Source organism: Euprymna scolopes, chromosome 13, assembly GCF_053919585.1.
Source record: "Euprymna scolopes isolate OS-2025 chromosome 13, ASM5391958v1, whole genome shotgun sequence".
NCBI classification, from domain to species: Eukaryota; Metazoa; Mollusca; class Cephalopoda; order Sepiida; family Sepiolidae; genus Euprymna; species Euprymna scolopes.
Window position 1 is genome coordinate 102,455,586 of NC_136494.1, and position 22,248 is coordinate 102,477,833.

Consider the following 22,248-nt stretch of genomic DNA (forward strand, 5'->3'; position numbering starts at 1 on the left):
TGCTCAACACATTGCTTGCATACAATATGGGGTGCCCATGTCTTATCGATCAGTCAGCATTATATTGAAGTAAGCAAGATAAGCACACTTAACAAATTCACTGATCCATTTCCTGTTGGATTGCAATGTATATTCCTTGCAAAAATAGCAAAACACTTTTGGATTGTGTCAACAATGTCACCTAAGAGATGATGTAACCATGCTTAATTTTTGCTCCAAAAATCTGCAACGAAAGTAAAATAATGCGGCTTACTTATTTCCTGTATGGATTCCTAACATTAAGAGAATACTTACTTTAACCCAGAAATCAACAAAAACATGCCACAATCGATAGGCCTATTTACTACTCAGTGTCTACTTCTTACCAACTACATACCTCATTGTATAGCAAATTTGACTTTTACTTTAAGGTTTGTGATGTCATAATCAATTAACATACATCACAATAGCAACCTACAATTTTAATCATGAAGCTAGAATGCATATAGAAACATGCCTAATGTACTGTCATCGCACGCACCTACACTTCACAGTCAGGCAAAATATGCTAAAAAATAACGACTCTGAAGACTAGTGCATAATGCACAGGTATATTTATTTAAAGAGAAAAAGCAAATACTGAAAGAGAAAAAATGATGGATATGAGAAAGTAAAATCAATAACAACAAACGAGGGTAGGAAAATGAAGTTAAAGAAATTGAAAAACTGAATAAGTTCGTAAATGTCACATTGCATGACAAAGTAAACAGACACATCGTTAAGAATAAGAAATAAGTAAAACATGCCGTTGATGCCGGGGATGGAGGCGGATAAAGAATAAAGAGGCATGCTGTGTTGCCAATGGTTGTAAAAAGAAAGTTAAGACTAACCGGAAGAGGAAATTAGAAAGAAAGTAACTTAACAGGAGATAATGGGTTCAAAATAGGGAGGCAGAACACTTAATTTTAAGATAAAAAGGGGTTCAAATAGCAAATACCTCGACAAATTGACCTGATGAGAAAATATTAATATGATTTTCGGAATCAGCACCCCCAAATTAGTCTAAATCAGTTTAGAAACCTTGAGCACCAAAAAAATGTGTTGGCTAGTGTAATCGCTAATATTGATGAGGAAAAAAGCAACTGCAATTGGAATAGATACATTGAAGACATTGCTAAGGCTGCTGCAAAGGCTACCTCTACTGTGCTAGAAAATTACTCACACATGATTGTATCCTGTACCTCTACAAAACCACTATTCAACCATGCATAGAGTATTGCTGCTACATTTGGGCTGGTGCATCTACCACTAGTCTCTCAATCTTAGACGGGGTCCAAAAAAGTCTCCAATCTAATAGGCCCCTCACTATCAACCAAGCTCTAACCTCTGTTTCATCACCACAATGTTGCATCTTTGTGCTTATTTTACATGTGCTTTAATGGAATGTGCTCTGATGAAGTAGCAGTAAATTGTGCCCCCTCGATAAAACCCATTGACAAACCTGCCAAGCAGCAAAATCTCACCTCTTCACTGTAGAGATACCGAGATGCCAAACCTTCTACTCTAATAGTTCCTTCTCTTGAACTGCTAAACTTTGGAATTCCCTCCCTATTTCCCTCTTCTCTCACTATGTCAAGATGCAGAAATTTCAATTTAATATGAACAGACATCTCATTGTTTACCTTCCTACATAGTGCCCCTGTTAGAACAATCACAAATAGTAGCCGCTTAGGTTCAAGCAGGAGTAAGCATTGTTTGACGTGAATAAAGAGAAAATAAAAATGTTTTATCTGCCAAGTTGTGTCACTCCTTTTTAGAAACTGAAATATCAGTGAAAAATAAAAAAAATAAAAAAAAATGTGACAAACTTACTTTGAGCTGTACTCATGGTCCGTGTCACATTAGTTTGGTCCAGTCCCTAAAAATACCAAAACGACAAACAAAACGATTTATTTTGGGGTGGGGTTAAATAATTTGAGATCAAGATGAGAGAACCTTGAGACCAGAGCAGGAAAATGTATAAAATCTTTAATCAAAAGAAACAACTTTATTGTTGTTATAAAGAAGAAAAGAAATAAATCCCAAATGTGGTTTGCATTCTGTTATGTAGCATTTATCTCCCTTAGCAATCCATTTTTTCGTAAGGAGTTCCATCAGACTCATTACCAGCAAATTCTTTTCAGTGCCATTCCTCTGCTCTATGCAGTTACCTACTGCACAACCCTCATGGAGAGTTCTATCTTTTTAAATACTTGAGCATTGCCAAAATACTGCCTTTCTTCTCCCTTAGAACAGAATTTAATAGTGTCAATGTTTTAGTACTATTTCTTTTATGCATTCATTCTTTTGCAAACTGTTATCCTCCTCTTCATAGGCATTGTTGTTTCACCACAGTTCGGCCAACTCATCCTCTGGCCTTCTTCAGGAGATTAACCACGACGGGATAGGCATGCTGAGTTTTGTAACTGTGTCTCCAGTAATCACTGCCTTCCATAGTTGTCGTCTCACCACGTTTTGACCAAAACTAACACTCTAGCTTGCTTGGATAGGCTTGAAACCATTATCTTCAGACAATGCTCATCTGGAACCGTAAAGACTCAATGCCCGACACAGATACACGACTCAGCATTCCTATCCCATTGCAGTTAATCACCTGAAGAAAGCCAGAGGATGAGTTGGCCGAAACGTAGTAAAACAACAACAATTATGAAGATGAATATAACAGTCTGTAAAAGAATAAATACACAAACTATGCAGCCTCATCTTAAAGGATTCCAAAAAAAACAAAAGGAAATATTATATATATATATATATATATATATATATATATATATATATATATATATATTTTGTGTACAGAAAGTTGTTAGTTGAGACAGGTCATTGGTACCGTCGGTTTCAAGCCCGATAATAAGGCCCGTTTAAGGTATCCTTATCGAGCTCTCTTCAGCCAATATTCGTCTATCTTATAACCGGAAGTGTGAAGTATATATACCTCGCGAGTCCACGTTCAAATCTCGTTTTGTTTAATACCCCCCCCTTTTTTTTTTTTTTTTTTTTTTATCTATCTATATATATATATATATATATATATATATATATCGGGTAATGTAATACCTAATTTTCAACTTTGAATTATTTAAATTTAAGATCTAATTTCGAAAAAATGTTTTTTTTAATATATGAATCGATTTTAATTTGAACCCCATTTAATTTTAAAATTTCTTTCCTTATGTATAAAAACTTTAAAATCTGTATTGGTATCGGTTAAAAACTTAAAAATTCGTTTAATTATATCGAACATTTAAAAATTTCCAAAAATACGTTTAAAGTTTTAAAAAATATATTTTTAATTATATCGAATCACGTTTAAAAATTTCGAAATACGTTTAAAAATTATTTTTTAAAAACCCAAATCTTTCAAGGTTTGGGGAAGTGAGTATTTATCTATCCTAAGTGATTTCCCTAGTTTATTAACATTATTATATTTTTCTATAGTTTTAAATTCGAAATAGATTATAAATTACATTTATAAAATATAATATATATATATATATGACATTAATTAAAAATCTATAATATAATTGCGATTAAAATCCAAGTTTACCGACTAATTATTTATGTATTTACAATTTTTTTTCCTTATATATATATATATATATAAAAACAACATCTAAGTGTTGTTCTTTTCATTGATCCAATTTATTAGGAGACCCTTCCTTCTATGTATGCAACTTTTCAAAGCTTCACTCCTCACATTTAAACATTTTATTTTTGGGTCATGAATGGACCGGAGGATGTAGTATTTCTCTGCGTTACAGAGTGAGCATTGACTTAATTCCGGGACGTAGGCTGGTCTATGCTCTATTTTTCTCCATTTTATGGAAAAGGGTGTATTTTTTTCTTTAAGCTCCCACACGCGGGTAGCTAATGCTGTATTCATCCTTGTTTTAGCTCTAAAGGAGCTCATATGTGCATAATACCTTTGTTTAAATTGGCCTTTTGTCATACCTATATATATTTCCGGTATATTTGTGGATTGTTCCGTTACTGTGGCCTCATAGACAAGGGATTCAGCTTTACAATTACCCTCCAATGGACAGCTATTTTTGGTCCTGCAAGAGCAGCCTGCGTTATCTATCTTTTTTGGTTCTTTGGATATTATCGACTTTATTGATGGAGCTGTCGAGTAACTAACTTTCACCGTGTTTCTATTAAAAAGTTTATGTAGTCTATGTGTTCTTGGAAAATGTTTGTCTAGAAGGCTAAGGAAAAAAAATTGTAAATACATAAATAATTAGTCGGTAAACTTGGATTTTAATCGCAATTATATTATAGATTTTTAATTAATGTCATATATATATATATATTATATTTTATAAATGTAATTTATAATCTATTTCGAATTTAAAACTATAGAAAAATATAATAATGTTAATAAACTAGGGAAATCACTTAGGATAGATAAATACTCACTTCCCCAAACCTTGAAAGATTTGGGTTTTTAAAAAATAATTTTTAAACGTATTTCGAAATTTTTAAACGTGATTCGATATAATTAAAAATATATTTTTTAAAACTTTAAACGTATTTTTGGAAATTTTTAAATGTTCGATATAATTAAACGAATTTTTAAGTTTTTAACCGATACCAATACAGATTTTAAAGTTTTTATACATAAGGAAAGAGATTTTAAAATTAAATGGGGTTCAAATTAAAATCGATTCATATATTAAAAAAAACATTTTTTCGAAATTAGATCTTAAATTTAAATAATTCAAAGTTGAAAATTAGGTATTACATTACCCGATATATATATATATATATATATATATATATATATAGATAGATAAAAAAAAAAAAAAAAAAAAAAGGGGGGGGTATTAAACAAAACGAGATTTGAACGTGGACTCGCGAGGTATATATACTTCACACTTCCGGTTATAAGATAGACGAATATTGGCTGAAGAGAGCTCGATAAGGATACCTTAAACGGGCCTTATTATCGGGCTTGAAACCGACGGTACCAATGACCTGTCTCAACTAACAACTTTCTGTACACAAAATATAAGTACGCTCTTAAAATTTGGATTTTCCTTTTAATTGAGCACTCTGCTGGAATTCTTTTTCCAAAAAAACTAATCATATATATATATATATATATATAATATTTCTTTTATCTAACAAACTTTTCCACATGCATCAACCTATATGGAGGAGTAACTGTGTCTACTGTAGGTGAGGTGACAAGACCAATTTTGCTACTATCACCATTACCAAGCCTGACTTCTCCGTAGAGTATAAACAGAACGTTCGGAAGGGGACCACATTGTCAAATGGGCTGCTGATTAACCTCCACTTACGTTGAGAAATAGACTTGCAGAATATCTACTTCGTGAGGAATATGATCGCAAACTGCAGGTGTGGATCGATAATGGTTGGCTGCTGCCATATCCTGAGGATGAACTTGGCCCTCCAAAAGATCTAATCCCTCTCATGGCTGTTGTGCAGGAGAACAAACAGAAAGTGCGGCTCGGTATAGATTATTGGGAGCGATTTCTGTGGTCATTCCAAACAGTAGAGATGAATGGACAGAGATATTGAGCTGATGTTGCCCCTTTAATATTACGAGCCTTGTTAATACTGTCCTCAGCCAGGATAAGACTATAAACACAACATTTTTGTGAATGAAAGTGTGTGTTCTACAATCCATGTTTGGACTGGAAAGCAAGTTCCCAGAACAGCTGAGACTAGGCTCATACGTATTGGAATTACGTATCCAGGAGGAGCACTGAAAATTGTTATGGTGGTGTGGAAGTGACATTCCAGCAGTGCCTGATAGATTTACTCACCGAATTGTATTTTCAGTGTGCGGGAAACTGACTGGCCATTTCCCGGTGTGTGGCTGGTTATACGTCACCACAGCATTTGTAAAACAAAGGGCAAATATGATGATAACTGGACAGAATAACAAAGTGTGAGACCCTATTCTCACATGGATGATCGAAGACATTTGTTTGAGAGCAGCCCAGAATGATCCAGTGAAAGGTGACTGGTGTATCTGTGGAGAAGATGTTAAAGTGTGAGTGAACGCTAGCTCCATTGCTACAGGTGTGGTTGTGGAAAGCAATGGTTCCAAGGCAGAGGGCGCAAGCTGGCTCTGAACAGTGCATGAATACAAGCACATAAATTTAGCTGAGCTTGATTCTGTGCTGCGAGGCATTAAGTAGAAAGCCAAAAACCATACATTTATGAATGTATGCATCAGTGAATAACTGACACCTTGTCCGGACAGACAAGAGTGCACACCAAAGCAGCCTTGGAACTGTTAATTAGGCATTGGCGCTCCATGCTCCAAGATTTGGCCTCAGAATATGCCCTAACAATCGATGTAGTGCTCATGATAACAGAGCTGACCAACTTACTCAGCAGTAATTAAATGAGATTCGTAAAGCAACAGAACCCAGAGAACTTGTGTGTGCTCTGGTCGCAGAACATGAACACGTATCTCAAATACAGACAATTCATTGGTCTAGTGGAAATCCCAGTGTGAAAAGGACATGTTACTTTGTGAAGTTAGTCAACCCACTAATAACTGAAATTGAAGTGCAGTCGATAGTTGGGGATTGTAAAGAATGCCAGTCCATAGATCCAGTCCAGGTACATTGGAAGCCAGGTAGGCTGCATGTCCTGGAAACCTTGGGTAGGGCTGCTATGGATATAACCCATTTTGGCACTCAATTGTACTTGACGTTGATAGACTATGGCCCTAGCCATTTTGCTATTTCGAGGCAGTTGCACCAACAGGATTCTGCTAGCATCATTAAGCAGTTGCAGAGTATATTCTGTGAAAGGGAGCTGCCGACTGAATTGCTCACGGATAATGGTGCTGCATTTTGTGGAAAGCCATTTGCTGACTTTACACAGATGTGGGGCGTGCACATTGATTTCAGTGTGGCCATGTATCCTCTGGAAACGGAATAATTGAGAGGTTCCATCACATAATAAAACACATTGCGTCAAGAACAAAGTGCATGATCTTAGATGCAGTGTACTGGTACAAGGTCACACTTAAGGATGACAGGACGGCCATGACGGCACCTGCAAATGTGCTTACAATTATAAGATCCATGTCAAGAGTATTGATGAAGTGATGGTGTCGAACACTACAGTTGCTAATCCAAACAAGGAGGGAAATGCGGTTTGGGTGAACAGTCCGTGGGGAAGATGTACGATGCAGTTTGGCACAGGAATAATAACAAAAATAAATAGCCAACACTTGATCTCAGTTGATGGAACACCGCACCACATAAAGGACGTACGTCCAGCATGCTGACATAATTGCATAATCAGTGATGAATGACGAAGTCCCACTGCTGTATGAACAACCAGATGAAGAAAGTTCCTCGGAAGATGATGCACCCAAGGATCCAGAGTAGGAAGAGTTTGATGATGCAGTAAACGAAGGCACCACTGAGGCAGTTCCTGAACCTGTATCATTGAGGCAAAGTACCAGGAGGAAATGACCTGCCAAGCATTGTCATTTATGTGATCTCGAGATCAAGGAGGAGTGTGACCAGCATGCACGGAAGTGCACAAGAATTGTGTGCCAGTGTATGAGTCGGGCCTACCTGTGGCGAAAAGTGAACCCAGGACCTTTAGATTGCAAATCAAAAGTCTGCTAATGAGCTGCATCCATCTTACCCCAAAGCGATGATTGAGTTTCGCATGACAACTACAAAAATGGGCCGATTAGTCATTCAGGAGTAGTTGGAAAATATTGCTCTGACAACGTGTCTCACATTACTGCATTTCATATTGTGTTGATTCGACGAGATTGTTTGGTGGTGTATCATGTCGGTCGACGATGTTGTTTGGAAACATGGCATGTCAATTCAATGATATTGTTCAGTGATGTGTTGATTTGATGAGATTGTTCAGTGGCGTGTCGTGTCGGTCGACAGTGTTGCTCGGGAATGTGGCGTGTCAATTCCATGATATTGTTCGATGGTATAGTGTGTCGATTCGGTGGTATTGATCAGGATTGCGTGGACGAATTTGTTCAGAACCATGCTGTCACGTGTGATATAAATAAATATATTGTTTTATGCTCTCTTTTTGCTTGTGAAGCAACACTATTTTTATGCTTAAAATACTTTATGATTATTTAAGACTTCTACCTGATCATGTCTGACAGAATGAGAGTATGATACTTCCCATTAATTAAATAAGGATTTCTGTTCAAAATTCCATCCAGATTCCTGAGTTTGACAGCAAGATTTCTAAGCTCGACAAGATATACTTGAACCAAGTCAGAAGTTATATCGGACGGAGCGTTGTGGGAGTAACACTCAAGATAAGAACAGTAGTTCGAATAATCCAAATAATACAAATTATCAATACTCATCTCAAAACTTCAGAAACATAAAATACTTTATATTCTGTAACTTTAATAAGTCTATTGACCTCTTTTAATTTTAGTATTTTTTTTTTTTATTTCTGCTACGTTTTCATTTTGTATCTATGTGTGTTTTTGAAAGTGTTTTCATTCTTTTGTTAGTTTGACCTATGTTGATGATCTATAAACCTATGCATAAAATGTGCCTTGCTTCAGCGTTTTGATTGTCTGTAAAAGTTTATGCTAGTTTGAGCGTTTGTACACAACGTACACATCCAAGAGATAGTACAGGTTGCGATAAAGAACCTATACATTGGCAAACGAACAGAATAGTCAATCCGATTGTATTCACATCAAAAGAATTGAAATAAAGGAAATAGAACACTTACCGCACATTTGAGAGTAGAATTTGAAAATTCAGTGAAATAATTTTTCTTGTGTAACCACTGCCTAAAACCGTCTCTTACCTGAAAGAGAGGAAGCAAATTTGTGAACTTTGTTCAACCAGCAGCAGCAAACGAATACTTTTTTGTCAAAATATCAATCGTTGATTGGATACGAATATTAATACAGGAATTTTATTTCAGGCAATCAAAAAGCGAACGCTTTTTGTCAACAAAAAAAAAAAAAAAAATCAACTAATATTGATTGGGCACAAATGTTAATACAGAAATTTTATTTCAGCCAATCAAAGCGTAAAAAGAATCTACACATTCACACCTTTTAAAAAATAGACATTGGAACATTGTACTAGAAGTTATTAAATTGATACTTAAGTTAAACCCAAACAATCTGCCCCAAATCTTCCACGGCGCATTATCTTTTTGCTATCTGGTTACTGCTCATCTCCCCCATTTGCTTAACGAGCTATTTCTTGTACCAAAATGTTTTTTTTTTCTTTTCAGAGTCAATGTGAGACTCGTTTCTTATTAGTTACTATATATTTGGCTATTTCTTCAAATCCATTATCTGCCATCAATAAAATTTAATTTATTTTTGTCGTTTTGGTTCATTGATTGATATTGATTCTGGCACCTGAGAGCAACAGTTTTCAATCTTTTTACAGGTGCAAATCCTCTGATGAGCTCAATTTTTCTTGTGGATCCCCATGTACATAAGATCTTTTTTTTTAAATAAAAGTTTAAAAAAAAACAATATTACCTAAATTTAGACGCTTAAAATAAAATAAATTTTAAGTAGAAATAACTCGTTTTATTTTCTGGCTATCAACTCAATACTGGACGTGAAATTCTAGAACACTGAAACTCTGACTAGTCATCTTCGGGTGTGAAGGTGTGTGTGTGTGTGTGTGTGTGTGTGTGTGTGATGATATTGAAAAATGAGTTTGATTTACAAAGTTTTTTTTTATTTGTTTTACACAAACGAAATGAAAATGAATGAAACTTACTTGTCTGCTAAAAATGCAGTGTAAACCGAAGATAAATATACCCTGGAAATAGAAGAGAGAACAGAAATAGTGATTTTTTTTTTGTAATTTTATAATTGTATTTAACAATAAAAACCAATAAGAAAATAATATGTGGTCTTTTGTCACTGAAAAACTTCCACAGAAAATAATATATCTTTAAGTTAGGTATATTTATATATTTATAAGTACAGGTTTCATTTATAAATTAATTAGCCGATCATTATGAACATTGGAACACAGCTGCTAAGTGTAAGAGTCCAAATGTCGATTATAATTAGTTTAATTTAGTTTTATGCAAATGGGCAAAAATGGAAGTGGAAGCCCTTCATGAAAATTCAAACAACTCTGATACGTTTGTGAAATTTTAATCATATAGGTATTAAACATCAATTAAATATTTCCCAAATTTCAGGAGGGTTTCGGGGTGGGGAGTATTTTAAAATGTTTTTAAAGGCATAATATGGGCACAACTTCTAATTTGAAGATTCAAATATATCAGTTTTGCATTGGATTTGATCCATAGTCATGAAATACCAATTAAACAAGATTCTCTGAATCTCAATTTCTTCTTAAGAACCCTTAAACCTTAAATTTTAGACATTTTCTAGAATGAAAATATCATGGATTTTGATCAAAATTAGAATGAGAGATCTAGATATAAGGTTTATTATCATTATATATTGATTTTAATCTTTGTAAGAGGACATAATAGTGATGCCAAACTGTTCATGTTCAGGAAATGAATTTTACTCATTTGGGAATGAGTACTCTTTTACTTAACGTGAGTTTTTCGCTTGATAGTTTCAATAGCAAAAGTCGTGTACATAAATCTGTAACTGTAGTAACGATTACTGACAACCACGACAGCATCAATTACAGTTTACCAATTTGAATCTGTGTTTGGTTTTTAAGCTCAGCACTGATTCGTGCAAGCGTTCAACTTTCTTTCTGGCTTGCCCAATCAGAAGCCAGCTCTCAGACAAACTAAGGACACTACCGAAGTTAATAAATACGTTCTGCTTACTCTTTACTCAACGATTCCACGAGACTCAGAACAACCACCAAACTTCTCTCTTGGTATGCAACACAACCACCCAACCCCAACTCTGCCTCTGGACCTGGGTTCGACTTGGCCAAGATGACACAATAATCTCTCATGACTACTGCCGGATGCACGTGAACTTAATTAATGTAACACGCCCACGTATATATAACTACTTACACATGCCCTAACTTCAACACGTGTGCACTTTAGTATACTGTATGCAAAACTTCTCATGAACTAACAAAACATTTGTTTAACATCATCCGGACTTCCTGACCTTTTGTTTCCGTCCATACTTATGAAATTATTACCTACATTCCTCTCTGTTTCCTCTTTTGTTTACACATTAATGAAGATGATTCAATAAAGTTGTTTTAAATTTTAGAATGAAATTTTGTCTTTATATTCTACAAATCTGCTTCGCTGGCAAATAACACCGCCTATTGATCTAAAAACAACAAAAAATACTTTGAGTGCTTTATTCGATTTTTATATTTAGTCCTGATCACTATTTCTAATTTTTCTTGAGCGATCTAAAAGAAAGAGAAGAGGAAAAAAATATACCCACACCTGAGAGTAACAAACAAAGCAACCATTCACCCATGCATGGAGTATTGTTGTCACGTCTGCACTGTTGAATGCACTACTTTCACTCTTAGACAGGTTCTTAAAAAGAGTCTCCAATCAAATAGGTCCTGCACTATCAACCAAACTCCAACCCCTGTCTCATCACCAAAATATTGCATCCCTATACCTGTTTCACAAGTGTTTTAATGGAATGTGCTCTGACAAACTGGAAGCACTTGTACTCCCTCGAAGTAAATACCTTGACTAACCCAAAAAGCAACAACGTCCCACTTCTACACTGTAGAGATCCCTAAATGTTTCTTCCATCGAACTGTTAGACGTTGGAATTCTCTCCCAGGTCCCTGCTTCCCTGACTGTACTGACATGCAGAAGTTCAAGTCTAATGTTAACAGACATCTTGCAGCTCAACTCTCTACATAGTGTCACTATAGCTTTGGCCTTAAATAGTAGCCCTTTGCATCCAAGTGACAGTATGCCTTTTTAACACAGCGCAGGCGGCTATAAGCAAATGCATGCGAAATGACGTCACCAGTTAAGGAAAAAAGCCTACAAAAAGGAGGAGGAGGACAATCACGTGAGAGGCGGTGGATGACCTTTGTGAAGAAAATCTTGGTGATAGCACAGCCATAACAATGAAAAATAAATGTCGTTGTTACAAAGAAAACACGAGTTGAAGTTCTTTTCTATTCTTTGTCTACTTTGTGACTAAGGCTACAACGTGTTGGTTCCTGGACAATGTTACACCTTATTTGGGGTGGAAATCAGTAAAATGAAAAAGGTCACTTCCTAAATCGTATGTACTCTTTTTGCAACTCAGATGACTGTGTTCATTTGTTCTGAGTTGCAGGATGAGTAAGAAGATATTTCTTGTTGCACCATATAATCGGTAGTATACAAAAACCAAAATACTAAAGAGAACAAATCATCTGACCAACCTGGAAAGCATGGCCAATGATGAAAAGATATTCCATTACTGGATTCTTGTGGATGAGTAAAATTCCTGTGATCCAAGTGAATCCAAGAACTGGAGAAAGTAAAACAATACCTCGTATTCCACACCTGGAAAGAAAATGAAAAAACATGTTTTTGTATTCATTATATTCATGAAATTCATATAATATTCCTTAAAAAAATAATATTCTATACGTTATATATTCGCTGAAGCTGATGGTCCAAAATGTTTTTCAGTTTATATAATTTCTAAAAAAAATCAAAGTTTGTTATTGTCTCGATATATACACTTGGCAGTGATAAGAAAAACACACAGAGCTAGTTATAAAATATTTTGTTTATTTTAAAATAACCTTTTTCGTTTCAGAATAAACGTTTGGACAATACAGATAGTGCGCAGGGCCGGGTTGGTGTGTGTAGCTTAGCTCATCCGTCATGTTCGCTCCCCCCACCCCGTTGTCTGTACATCTGTTTTATTGATCCAGATGATGTGAACATTCCAACATGCATTCTCTTGAAAATGTCGGCCAATCTCGCTGACCTAATCTCCGAGGATTATATGTCCTCCATTTTGACTTCTTTAATGTCATTCCTGGGAGTACCCGCATCTTTTCTTTTGACGTCATTTCCGGGGATCTGGATTATCCAACATATATGTACGTATCTTAACACTTGTTGGAGAGAATTTGATTTCATTGTGTTTGTATTTCTGACAAGGCGGATTTATTTTATTAAAAGGTCCACTTACCAAAGCCAAAAGCCATTCAAAGATAAAGGTTAATGTGATAGATGGATTGTTAATTGAACGATTGAAGAATATTATGAGAGGATTGAAAATAGTGAGAATAAACAAAATTGGATTTTGTATATATTAAGCTCTATTCCATTGAATATTGAGCTACCAGTGTTTGCAATCTAATTATTTATATAGTTTTTTAACTCCCCAGAAAGTTTTCTATTTTATCTAATTTAAAAGTGTATGTCCATATATATATATATATATATATATATATATATATATATATATATTTGTATATTTTGGCAGCAAGTTATTATTCAAGCACGTCGGATTAATACAATGGAGTAGTTCTTTTTTCCGATTTTGCTGGATAACTTTTCAATTCACCAAGCATTCTTTTTTATTTTGGCTGGCATATTGTATATTATGGCGCCCAGTAGTTGTTGTGCAGCCATATTCTTTTCTAGTGCTTTCAATCGGTACATCTGATCATCGTCAGGAGCGATTGTTGCTGTTGTCATTTTCTTTATTGAGGCTTGGTGCATTTATAGTTAGTTCTATTTATTTATTGGTTCTAAGCTCATACAATGCTTACATAGGTCACACCACGAAAACACTCTCCAGACGATTAACCTAACATTTAGCAGACAATAGCTAATATTCCATGATAAAAACCTACAATCGTCCGACATTAGAAATACCTTAACTAACAATATTACAATTCGATACCTTTACAATTGCACACGAAGACTAAAATTACTAGAAGCCATACTAATAAAAAATTACAGCCCCTTATTAACCGGATCTCATTTAATATTGGGACGAATATACTAACAGTATTTAATAACTAACAATAAATAAATAACTAAATAAATAAAATATAAAATAAGAAAATCAAAATTAAAAATAAAATAATTCGCCCTACCCATCCTGCACCCACCTTTATAACCAATAAATAAATAAATAAATAAATAGAACTAACTATAAATGCACCAAGCCTCAATAAATAAAATGACAACAACAACAATCGCTCCTGGCGAGGATCAGATGTATCGATTGAAAGTGTTTGAGAAGAATATGGCCGAACAACAATATACAACCATAATATACAACATGCCAGCTGAAAGAAAAGAAAAAAAGAATTGAAAAGTTATCCAACAAAATCGGAAAAAAGAAGAACTCTATCGTATTCAATTAGACGTGCTGAATATATATAGTAAATTCGAGAGCGAGTTGATGCAGTGATTGCAGGTGATTAAATGACTTACTGACTAGATGGCTTTCTAACGAATGATAAAAAAATATTTTTTTGTATAGTTTTAAAGGTTAAAAACTTCAAAGACTATATATATATATATATATATATATATATATATATATATATATATATATATATATATATATATATATAATAGTGGAGAATTACATGTTAAAAACGATATGCCACTCTCCATTTAGGGGCACCAAATTGGTAAAACGGAAAGTTATTCCCAACTCGCATTTAGGTAAAAATGTACTTTCATATAAATAATTGAATTCATTCACAAGAAAGTATCGCAAAACAAAAACAAATAAGATCTCTCTCTCTTTCTCTCTCATTCTCTCTCTCTCTCTCTCTCTCTCTCTCTCTATATATATATATATATATATATATATATATATATATATATAATTTTAAATAAGAATGTCAATATACTAAATACTAATCATAGTGGGGGTGATAAGTAGTTAAATGGATTCATCCTAATCTTATAAATACAAGACTGATAAATTAAAAAATTAAAAACTGTATCCATTTTAAATGTGGAAATTGATGAATCGCACAGGTAAGAAATTCATTTTTATAGTATGAAAAGGTTAGTAATTGCAATTAAGAATAGAAAACTGGATCAAATGTTTGAAACATGTCTTCTTCCTAAGATTAAGGGTGGTGGTGTTTGATCAACACTGCTGGGGAGCCATGATGTAATATACTGTTTTGTTTTTAAATCCCCGAAACAGTGTTTCATAGTAAACAACTGATGATCCCTTAAAAAATAAATTATTGGTATTATAGTAAATTCGAGAGCGAGTTGATGCAGTGATTGCAGGTGATTAAATGACTTACTGACTAGATGGTTTTCTAACGAATGATAAAAAATATTTTTTTTTGTATAGTTTTAAAGGTTAAAAACTTCCAAGGCTATATATATACTAGCAGAGAGACCTTATGTTGCTCGGAGATTGAATGATGATCAATGAATATTTAACACTGCTATATTTTTCTTGTCATCGAAATCCGTGAAATCGCCTAGGAGGAAGCTTCACATGCCTCCATGCAGTAACTTAGTCCAAAATATATGTTATTCTACATTGCAATCTAGAGAACCCACTGTTTCTTTTATAAAATTATTTTGTATAAACTTCTTTCCAGTTAACAAAAAAAAAAAAACATTAAGAAATTTATGTGCAGGAATTGAACCTACAGACCACGCCATGCAAAAAAAACAAAAACAAAAAAAAAAACACATAAATTTTCAAATCTTATAAAATTCTTTGCAGTTAATGAAAAAAAAATTAAGAATTTACGTGCGGAGTTTGGACCTACAGACCTCATCATGCAAACAACAAACAAAACAAAAAACATGCTATCAACTTATCCACGTTGTTCTGTCATTGTTGCTAAGCGACGACATGAAAAAGATGGCTTTACCGATGATAAATTAAAATAACGGTTTCGATTATCGGTAATTATTGGGGGTATTCTGAGACAAAACTTAAGATCACTCCCAGACTTATACACTAAAGTTCTGTAAATTTAAAGAAAATCTGTTCAGCCATATCAAGAAAATACCAACTTTGTGAGTATTTTTTGCTGTTTTAGAGTTTTAACTGAACATACAAACACACATACACACAGACAACTGCTCTTTATATAATAGATTAAGTGTGTGTATATGTTTATATATTTATGTATATATGATTCATTCCTAAACTAATTAAGCTATCATTTTGAATTTTGGAACATATCTACCAGACGTAAGAGATCATGATATGAATTATATTTGGTTTAATTTACTTTTATGCAAAGGGATGGTAGCTTTTTGTGGAAATTCAGATAACATCGATTGTTGTAAAATTTTAACAATAGGTATTAAACATCAATTAATTTCACAAATTTCAGTTTATTTGGAATATATTAAAGGGTTTTTAGGGGCATAATATGGGCGCAACTTACCATTTGAAAATACAAATATTTCAGATTTACATTAAATTTAATCCATTTTCATGAGACATCAATTAAGTAAAATTCCTTGAATTGCAATTTCTTCTTAAAAACCTCTTAAGGGTAAGCTTTAAATTTCAGACGTCTTCTAGAATCAAAATCATATAATGGATTTTGATCAAGAATAAAGTTTCGTATCACTGTGTTTTAATTTTAGTTTTTGTAAGGATTACAACAATGATTACTACAAAATGATTGTGTATCAGAGGATTTATTACTTCTTTTTATATTTTTTGTAGAGGATTGTCGGCACTGTTTTATTTTGACGTGTCTCAATCTGCCTCATAGAATGTTCTTTGGAAAGAAGGGGCAGTAATTCCAGTTGTATGTAATTTGTTCTATAGTGATTAGAAACTAATTAATTAAAATTTCTTGAATTTTAATTTTTCCTTAACACTTGTTAAATTTTAAATTTGAAACATTTTCTTGAATAAAAATCAAGTAATAAATTTTTAACTAAATTGGATTAGGGATTATAGACATAAAGTTCAGCATCATTATGTCTTGATTTTAATTTTTGTAAGGAGACATAAAAGTTCTGTCCAGAGTATTAATTTTACCTGTCTTGGGACGGGTATTTTTCTAGTTTCTTATATAATTATGTCATAATTCTTTTTGTTCTGCAAGTAAAATATGATATCATGATAAAAGTATTCCAACCTGACTCTCTCTCTAATTGTCTGTTGCATCATCTCTCGTGTCCCAAGCATTTTACTGAGCACAATTATTAAAATGACGGTGTTCACCTGGAAATAAAAAAAATGTTTTAAGATATTTAAAAACAAAAATGTGTATTGAAAATTTTTGGATGAAAATATTTCCATTTTTCATTTAATAAAAAAAATTAAACCTTATCAATATAACACACATTTAATCCTACACACACATCTAACACAATTTTAAACCTACACAAATATAACACAATTTTAATCCTACACACACATCTAACACAATTTTAATACTATATACATATAAAACAAATTTAATCCTACATACAGAAAAAGTTGTAACTTTGTAAACAGATAATTTACATTTTGGTTTTGTTTATAATTGACTACCAAACCTTGATTAGACCTTCTGTAATCACCCGCGTTGGGGGACTATGTCTTCAGGCCAAGAATTACCGTCGAAAACTGATACTTCAACCAAATACATTTTCCTATAAAACGAACAGCATATATTCGCTTTTGAATATCTGTATTAACGTGTGTGTGTGTGTGTGCATGTATGTGTGTGGATGGGTGTAGATTGAAAGACACCGGTCAGTACTTAGTGACCATAGGAAATGTTCTTACTTTACAGAATGCAAGACAAAAATACTAAATTCTCAAGTACCTTATGCCATAAAAACCAAAAGATGGGATTGATAAAGAGAAAGGGAAATGAAAACGAAGATGTTTATTATCTTCAAAGACCTCACTTGTCCTCTCACCGCGTTATGACTCCCACCCAGGTTACATTCTAACTTGGCAAACGAAATAGGAAAATGTATTTGGTTGAAGTATCAGTTTTCGACGGTAATTCTTGGCCTAAAGACGTAGTTCCCCCAACGCGGGTGATTACAGAAACATGTATGCACATATGTAGCCATTAATGTTTGTATAAATAAATTTAATATATATATATATATATATATATATATATATATATATATATATATATATTCCTTTAAAGATATCATGTTAATAGGAATAGATATATAAGTATTTACTCATTTCGAATAGGATATTTCCAGTTAATATTCAGCTAGTATTCAATTGAAACATTTGGGGGTATCAGAATCGGTAGTAGAATCGGAAAAATGTGTGCCTAGTTTCCGATGCCAAATTCTTTTAATTGTCTTTTTTATTTAATTTTGTTTTAAACAAAATCGTCCATTGCTGGTAGTAATGTTAAAATAATGAATATTGATTTTAAACTACCAGTAAAACTAAAATCTATAAACCCCAAATGGATTTTTATGCTTGAGAAAATATTTGCACATTTAACACATGTCTTTATGATAATCTGAAGAAATAACTTTATAGTTAAATATTTAGAGATTTATAAAGAATTAGAATCGGGAATTTAGTATGGAATCAGTAATTGTATCGGAATCAAGGAAAATATTAGAATCGTCCCAACATTAATATATATATATATATATATATATATATATATATATATATATATATATATATAAGAGCAAATAGTTAATAAAACATGTTAAAAAACACTTTGAAAAGAGTTAAAAACATATTTAATCTGAAAAGGAAACACTTAATAAGTGGATAGTTCTTAATCCGCTGAGTTTCGAAGAAATACTTTCCTTCTCATCATAGGGTAGGAATTAGCAAAATGCGAGATCGGATTTTGCATACAAAAATATATATATATATATATATATATATATATATGAACAAATGATTAATAAAACATGTTAAAAGACATCTTGAAAAAGAGTTAAAAACATATTTAATTTTAAAAAGGAAGCACAAGATAAGTGGATAGTCCTTAATCCGCGGAGTTTTGAAGAAATACTCTCCTTCTCATCAGAGGGCAGGAATTAGCAAAATGCGGGATCGGATTTTGCATGTAAAAGTATTTAATGAAACTACAAGTAAGTCACAGATCTTACTTGGTTAAAAAAAAGGGTGAGGTAAGGGGAATAGGAGGTAAAAGAAAAATGATAAAAAGATTTCACATGAATGGATATATATATATATATATATATATATATATGTATTAATATCAATATCAATAAGGGTTTATCACTCAATGAGAAACCCCTCGCTGGACTTTAGCGATCTAACTGTCCTGACCTATCTGCTGCATGTGGGACTCATGTGTTATACCAGGTCGTATACGAGGTGTCCATTCCATTGTCCTGATGGACCATCTGTTGTCATGGTGTCTGGCTACGTGCCTTGCCCATCTGTGTTTGGATGTTTTGATGGCAGTATTGATGTTGATAACTCTTGTTTGTTGGCGGATCCAGATGTTTGTCTTTTTGTCTTGTAGAGTGATGCACACACACACACACACACACACACACACATATATATAAACATAAAAAATATCAAAATAAGACAATAATTTCACTTACAATTATGATAAAACATGCAGGCCCAATGAATGCCCATCGAAGTCCATCACTTATCGAAAGCCAGCAACTGCAGGGGGAAAAAAGATTTTTTGTTAATAGTCTTCGTAAGTTAATAAAACATTTGATCGAATATAAAGTGACAGGGGTCGATGAAATTGAGTAAAGATAGATGAAAACAACCCGAAATATATATGTCGTACTCTACCTACCCCAACAAAGTAATCACTTCGACAAACTTGCTGCATGTGAGAGAAATAGACCTAATTTCTTCTTACATTATGCTCTAGATATGGACATTCCAGTTATTATAGGTGCAACTGAACCAAATGCAAGAGAGGTTCAAACAATTGCACTTAAAAGAACCGTCAGAATCTTAAAAAGATCTCTCGGTTGGAATATCTGAGTTAGCAGGTGAATATTTAGCATCTGGTAGGATGCTTGATCCCCAGCTTGTACAAACTGATAAGGAAAAAAAAAAAGAAGTCAAATAACATCTATACACCACCAGCAACAATAGCTGCACTTTGACTGTGTGAATGGACACAGTCTATCCTCTAAATCAGGCATGTCAAACATGCAGCCCACAGGCCGCATGCGGCCCGCAAGAAGCAGAATTGTGGCCCCACAGACAATTTTAAGCAACTTGGAAAAAGCAAGGAGAAAAACGAAAAGATCAAAATAAGAGGTGAGTTCGAAAAGTAGTTAAAATTTCTTATCTATCCTCGATTTAGGAAAGTCTTTTTTTATACTAAGCTCACATATCGAAAGCTTACAACATCACAAACACAACTGTCACGACTTTTCATTACTTCCTTTAGTTTCCCTTTCTTACGCAGGGTACTTTTCTTATCCCTACACCGACTTCCATCAGTATCATTCACTTCTTTTCTCCTGCATGTCAACATGATGTCCCAGCGGTAGCTTATCTTTTTTCACTCCCACCTCGACATTTTGCACTGATGCTGTAAGTCCTTTTCTTTTTTCTTTTTTTTTGGTATTTGTTTCTCTGAGGGCCCACTAACGCTAAAAGATAAGACAAAAACTTGTCCCTTCGAAAAATTTAATCTTCTGCTGGTTGTGGGTTTCGTAAAATTAAGTTTTGTTGCAATTAAAATTATAAATGGTTTCTGCTCACAAAGTTGAATATATTTTATTTTTCATTAATAAATATTTTTAGGCATTAATCAGAGAAATAATAGCAACAACGACAGTAAAGAAAGCAATTCTATCCACAATATTATTTTTTTCTTTTAAAATTCCAAATTCCAATTGTTTTTATATTTTTAATTCGTTTCATTTGTTTTAGTTTTAATTGTTTCTTTTTGTTTTTAAATTTTAAATTCGTTCTTTTTTTTTATTTAAAGTTAATAAAAAGTTATTTCGTTGCATTGGTTTTGTTAGATTTGTTTTATCTTTTTTCGACTCGCACTAACAAAACGTAATTTTACAAAACCCACAACCAGCAGAAAATTCAATTTTTCAAAAGGACAAGCTTTTTGTTTTATCACCGATAAATTAGCTTTAGTGGGCCATGAAAGAAACAAATGCTTTTCTTTTTTACAGAATTTATTGACTTTCAATTTCTTCACATCGTTATTTGGACTCACATTTTCATTTTGGACTTTTAAGCGTTTCCTGCTTCTCTCTCTTACCCACTTGTCACATTGTCACTGTATTTCTCTTTTTTCTTTTCTTTTCAGTTTTTACCGTCTTCTATTTTCAATAAACCTGTCGATAAGCAAATTGTCTTCATAAAGTGATAAATCAAAAAATGTTGTGCCCGTGACGTTCTAAACTGTAGATTGATGGTTTCAATGTAAAGAATAACTTTCCCAAAGCATGGATAGATAAGAAACTTTAACTATTCTTCGAACACACCTCTTATTCTGTATTTATTTTATCTACTTTTACGTTTCCTGTCGTATATGCCCTATATCTATATTGCTTTTTACTATTGTGTACTTTTTATAAAAATTGACTTTCATAACTAAAAATATGAATCGGGTAATACTGTGCAGGGGTCAGATTCCTTTGTGATAACTGCTTTTATTGATATTTTATAAATATTTTTCGTTGTGTTTGATTTTATTTTTCCAGATTGCACATCTTTTTTTAAATGGCTAAAACTGCTTCTGTGACTAAGAAAAAAAAAAGGTAAATGAAGAAGGGCGAATGTTTAAAGAAAAATGTGAACTACAGTATTTTTGCATAGAAGTGAATGGAAATATACATTGTTTAATTTGCAATAACCATAATTCTGCGCCGAAGGCGTATAATTTGCAAAGACATTATGAAGCGAATCATCATAATAAATATGAAGGCCCCATCCATGTTTCAATGCTCAAAGAATTGACGTTTAACTTGACACAGCAACAGGCCTTTTTTACAAAAAGTCACAAAGTAAATGTCGCTTCCTTTACTGCAAGCTATGAACTCAGTCGATTGATAGCGATGCATGGGAAATCCTACACAAAGGAGATTTTGTGAAACAATGCCTTATAAAAACGGCCGAAGTTGTGTGTCCGGAAAAAGCACACTTGTTCAAAAATATTTCCCTCGCCAGGAACACTATTTCTGAATGGATTGATGAAACCAGTTGTTAGAAGATATGGATAATCAGTTCACCAATTTTACATTCTACACAGATGTACATTGGTTGTCATGTCAAAGTGTTGAAAAGATTTTATTTGTTAAGAGACAAGAAATAATCACTTTTTTGGAGATGAAAGGTAGGAAACACTGATGAAATGAAAGATGAAAGTTGGCTCC

The 22,248-nt window shown here is 33.3% G+C and overlaps 1 protein-coding gene across 2 annotated transcripts in view; it reads right to left on the reverse strand.

Moving 5' to 3' along the window:
• Positions 1 to 22,248, reverse strand: part of LOC145292117 (adhesion G protein-coupled receptor L1-like) — a 108,655-nt gene that overhangs the window by 5,418 nt on the left and 80,989 nt on the right. Inside the window, exons 24-29 of one of the 2 annotated variants that reach the window (XM_080138221.1) lie at positions 19,480 to 19,546; positions 17,055 to 17,140; positions 12,375 to 12,498; positions 9,786 to 9,827; positions 8,767 to 8,844; positions 1,852 to 1,897 (exon numbers count right to left, since the gene is read on the reverse strand). In XM_080138221.1, the coding sequence (XP_079994347.1) occupies positions 1,852 to 1,897; positions 8,767 to 8,844; positions 9,786 to 9,827; positions 12,375 to 12,498; positions 17,055 to 17,140; positions 19,480 to 19,546 (443 nt within the window). The remainder of the gene's footprint in view (positions 1 to 1,851; positions 1,898 to 8,766; positions 8,845 to 9,785; positions 9,828 to 12,374; positions 12,499 to 17,054; positions 17,141 to 19,479; positions 19,547 to 22,248) is intronic. The other variant, XM_080138222.1, reaches the window with a different exon arrangement.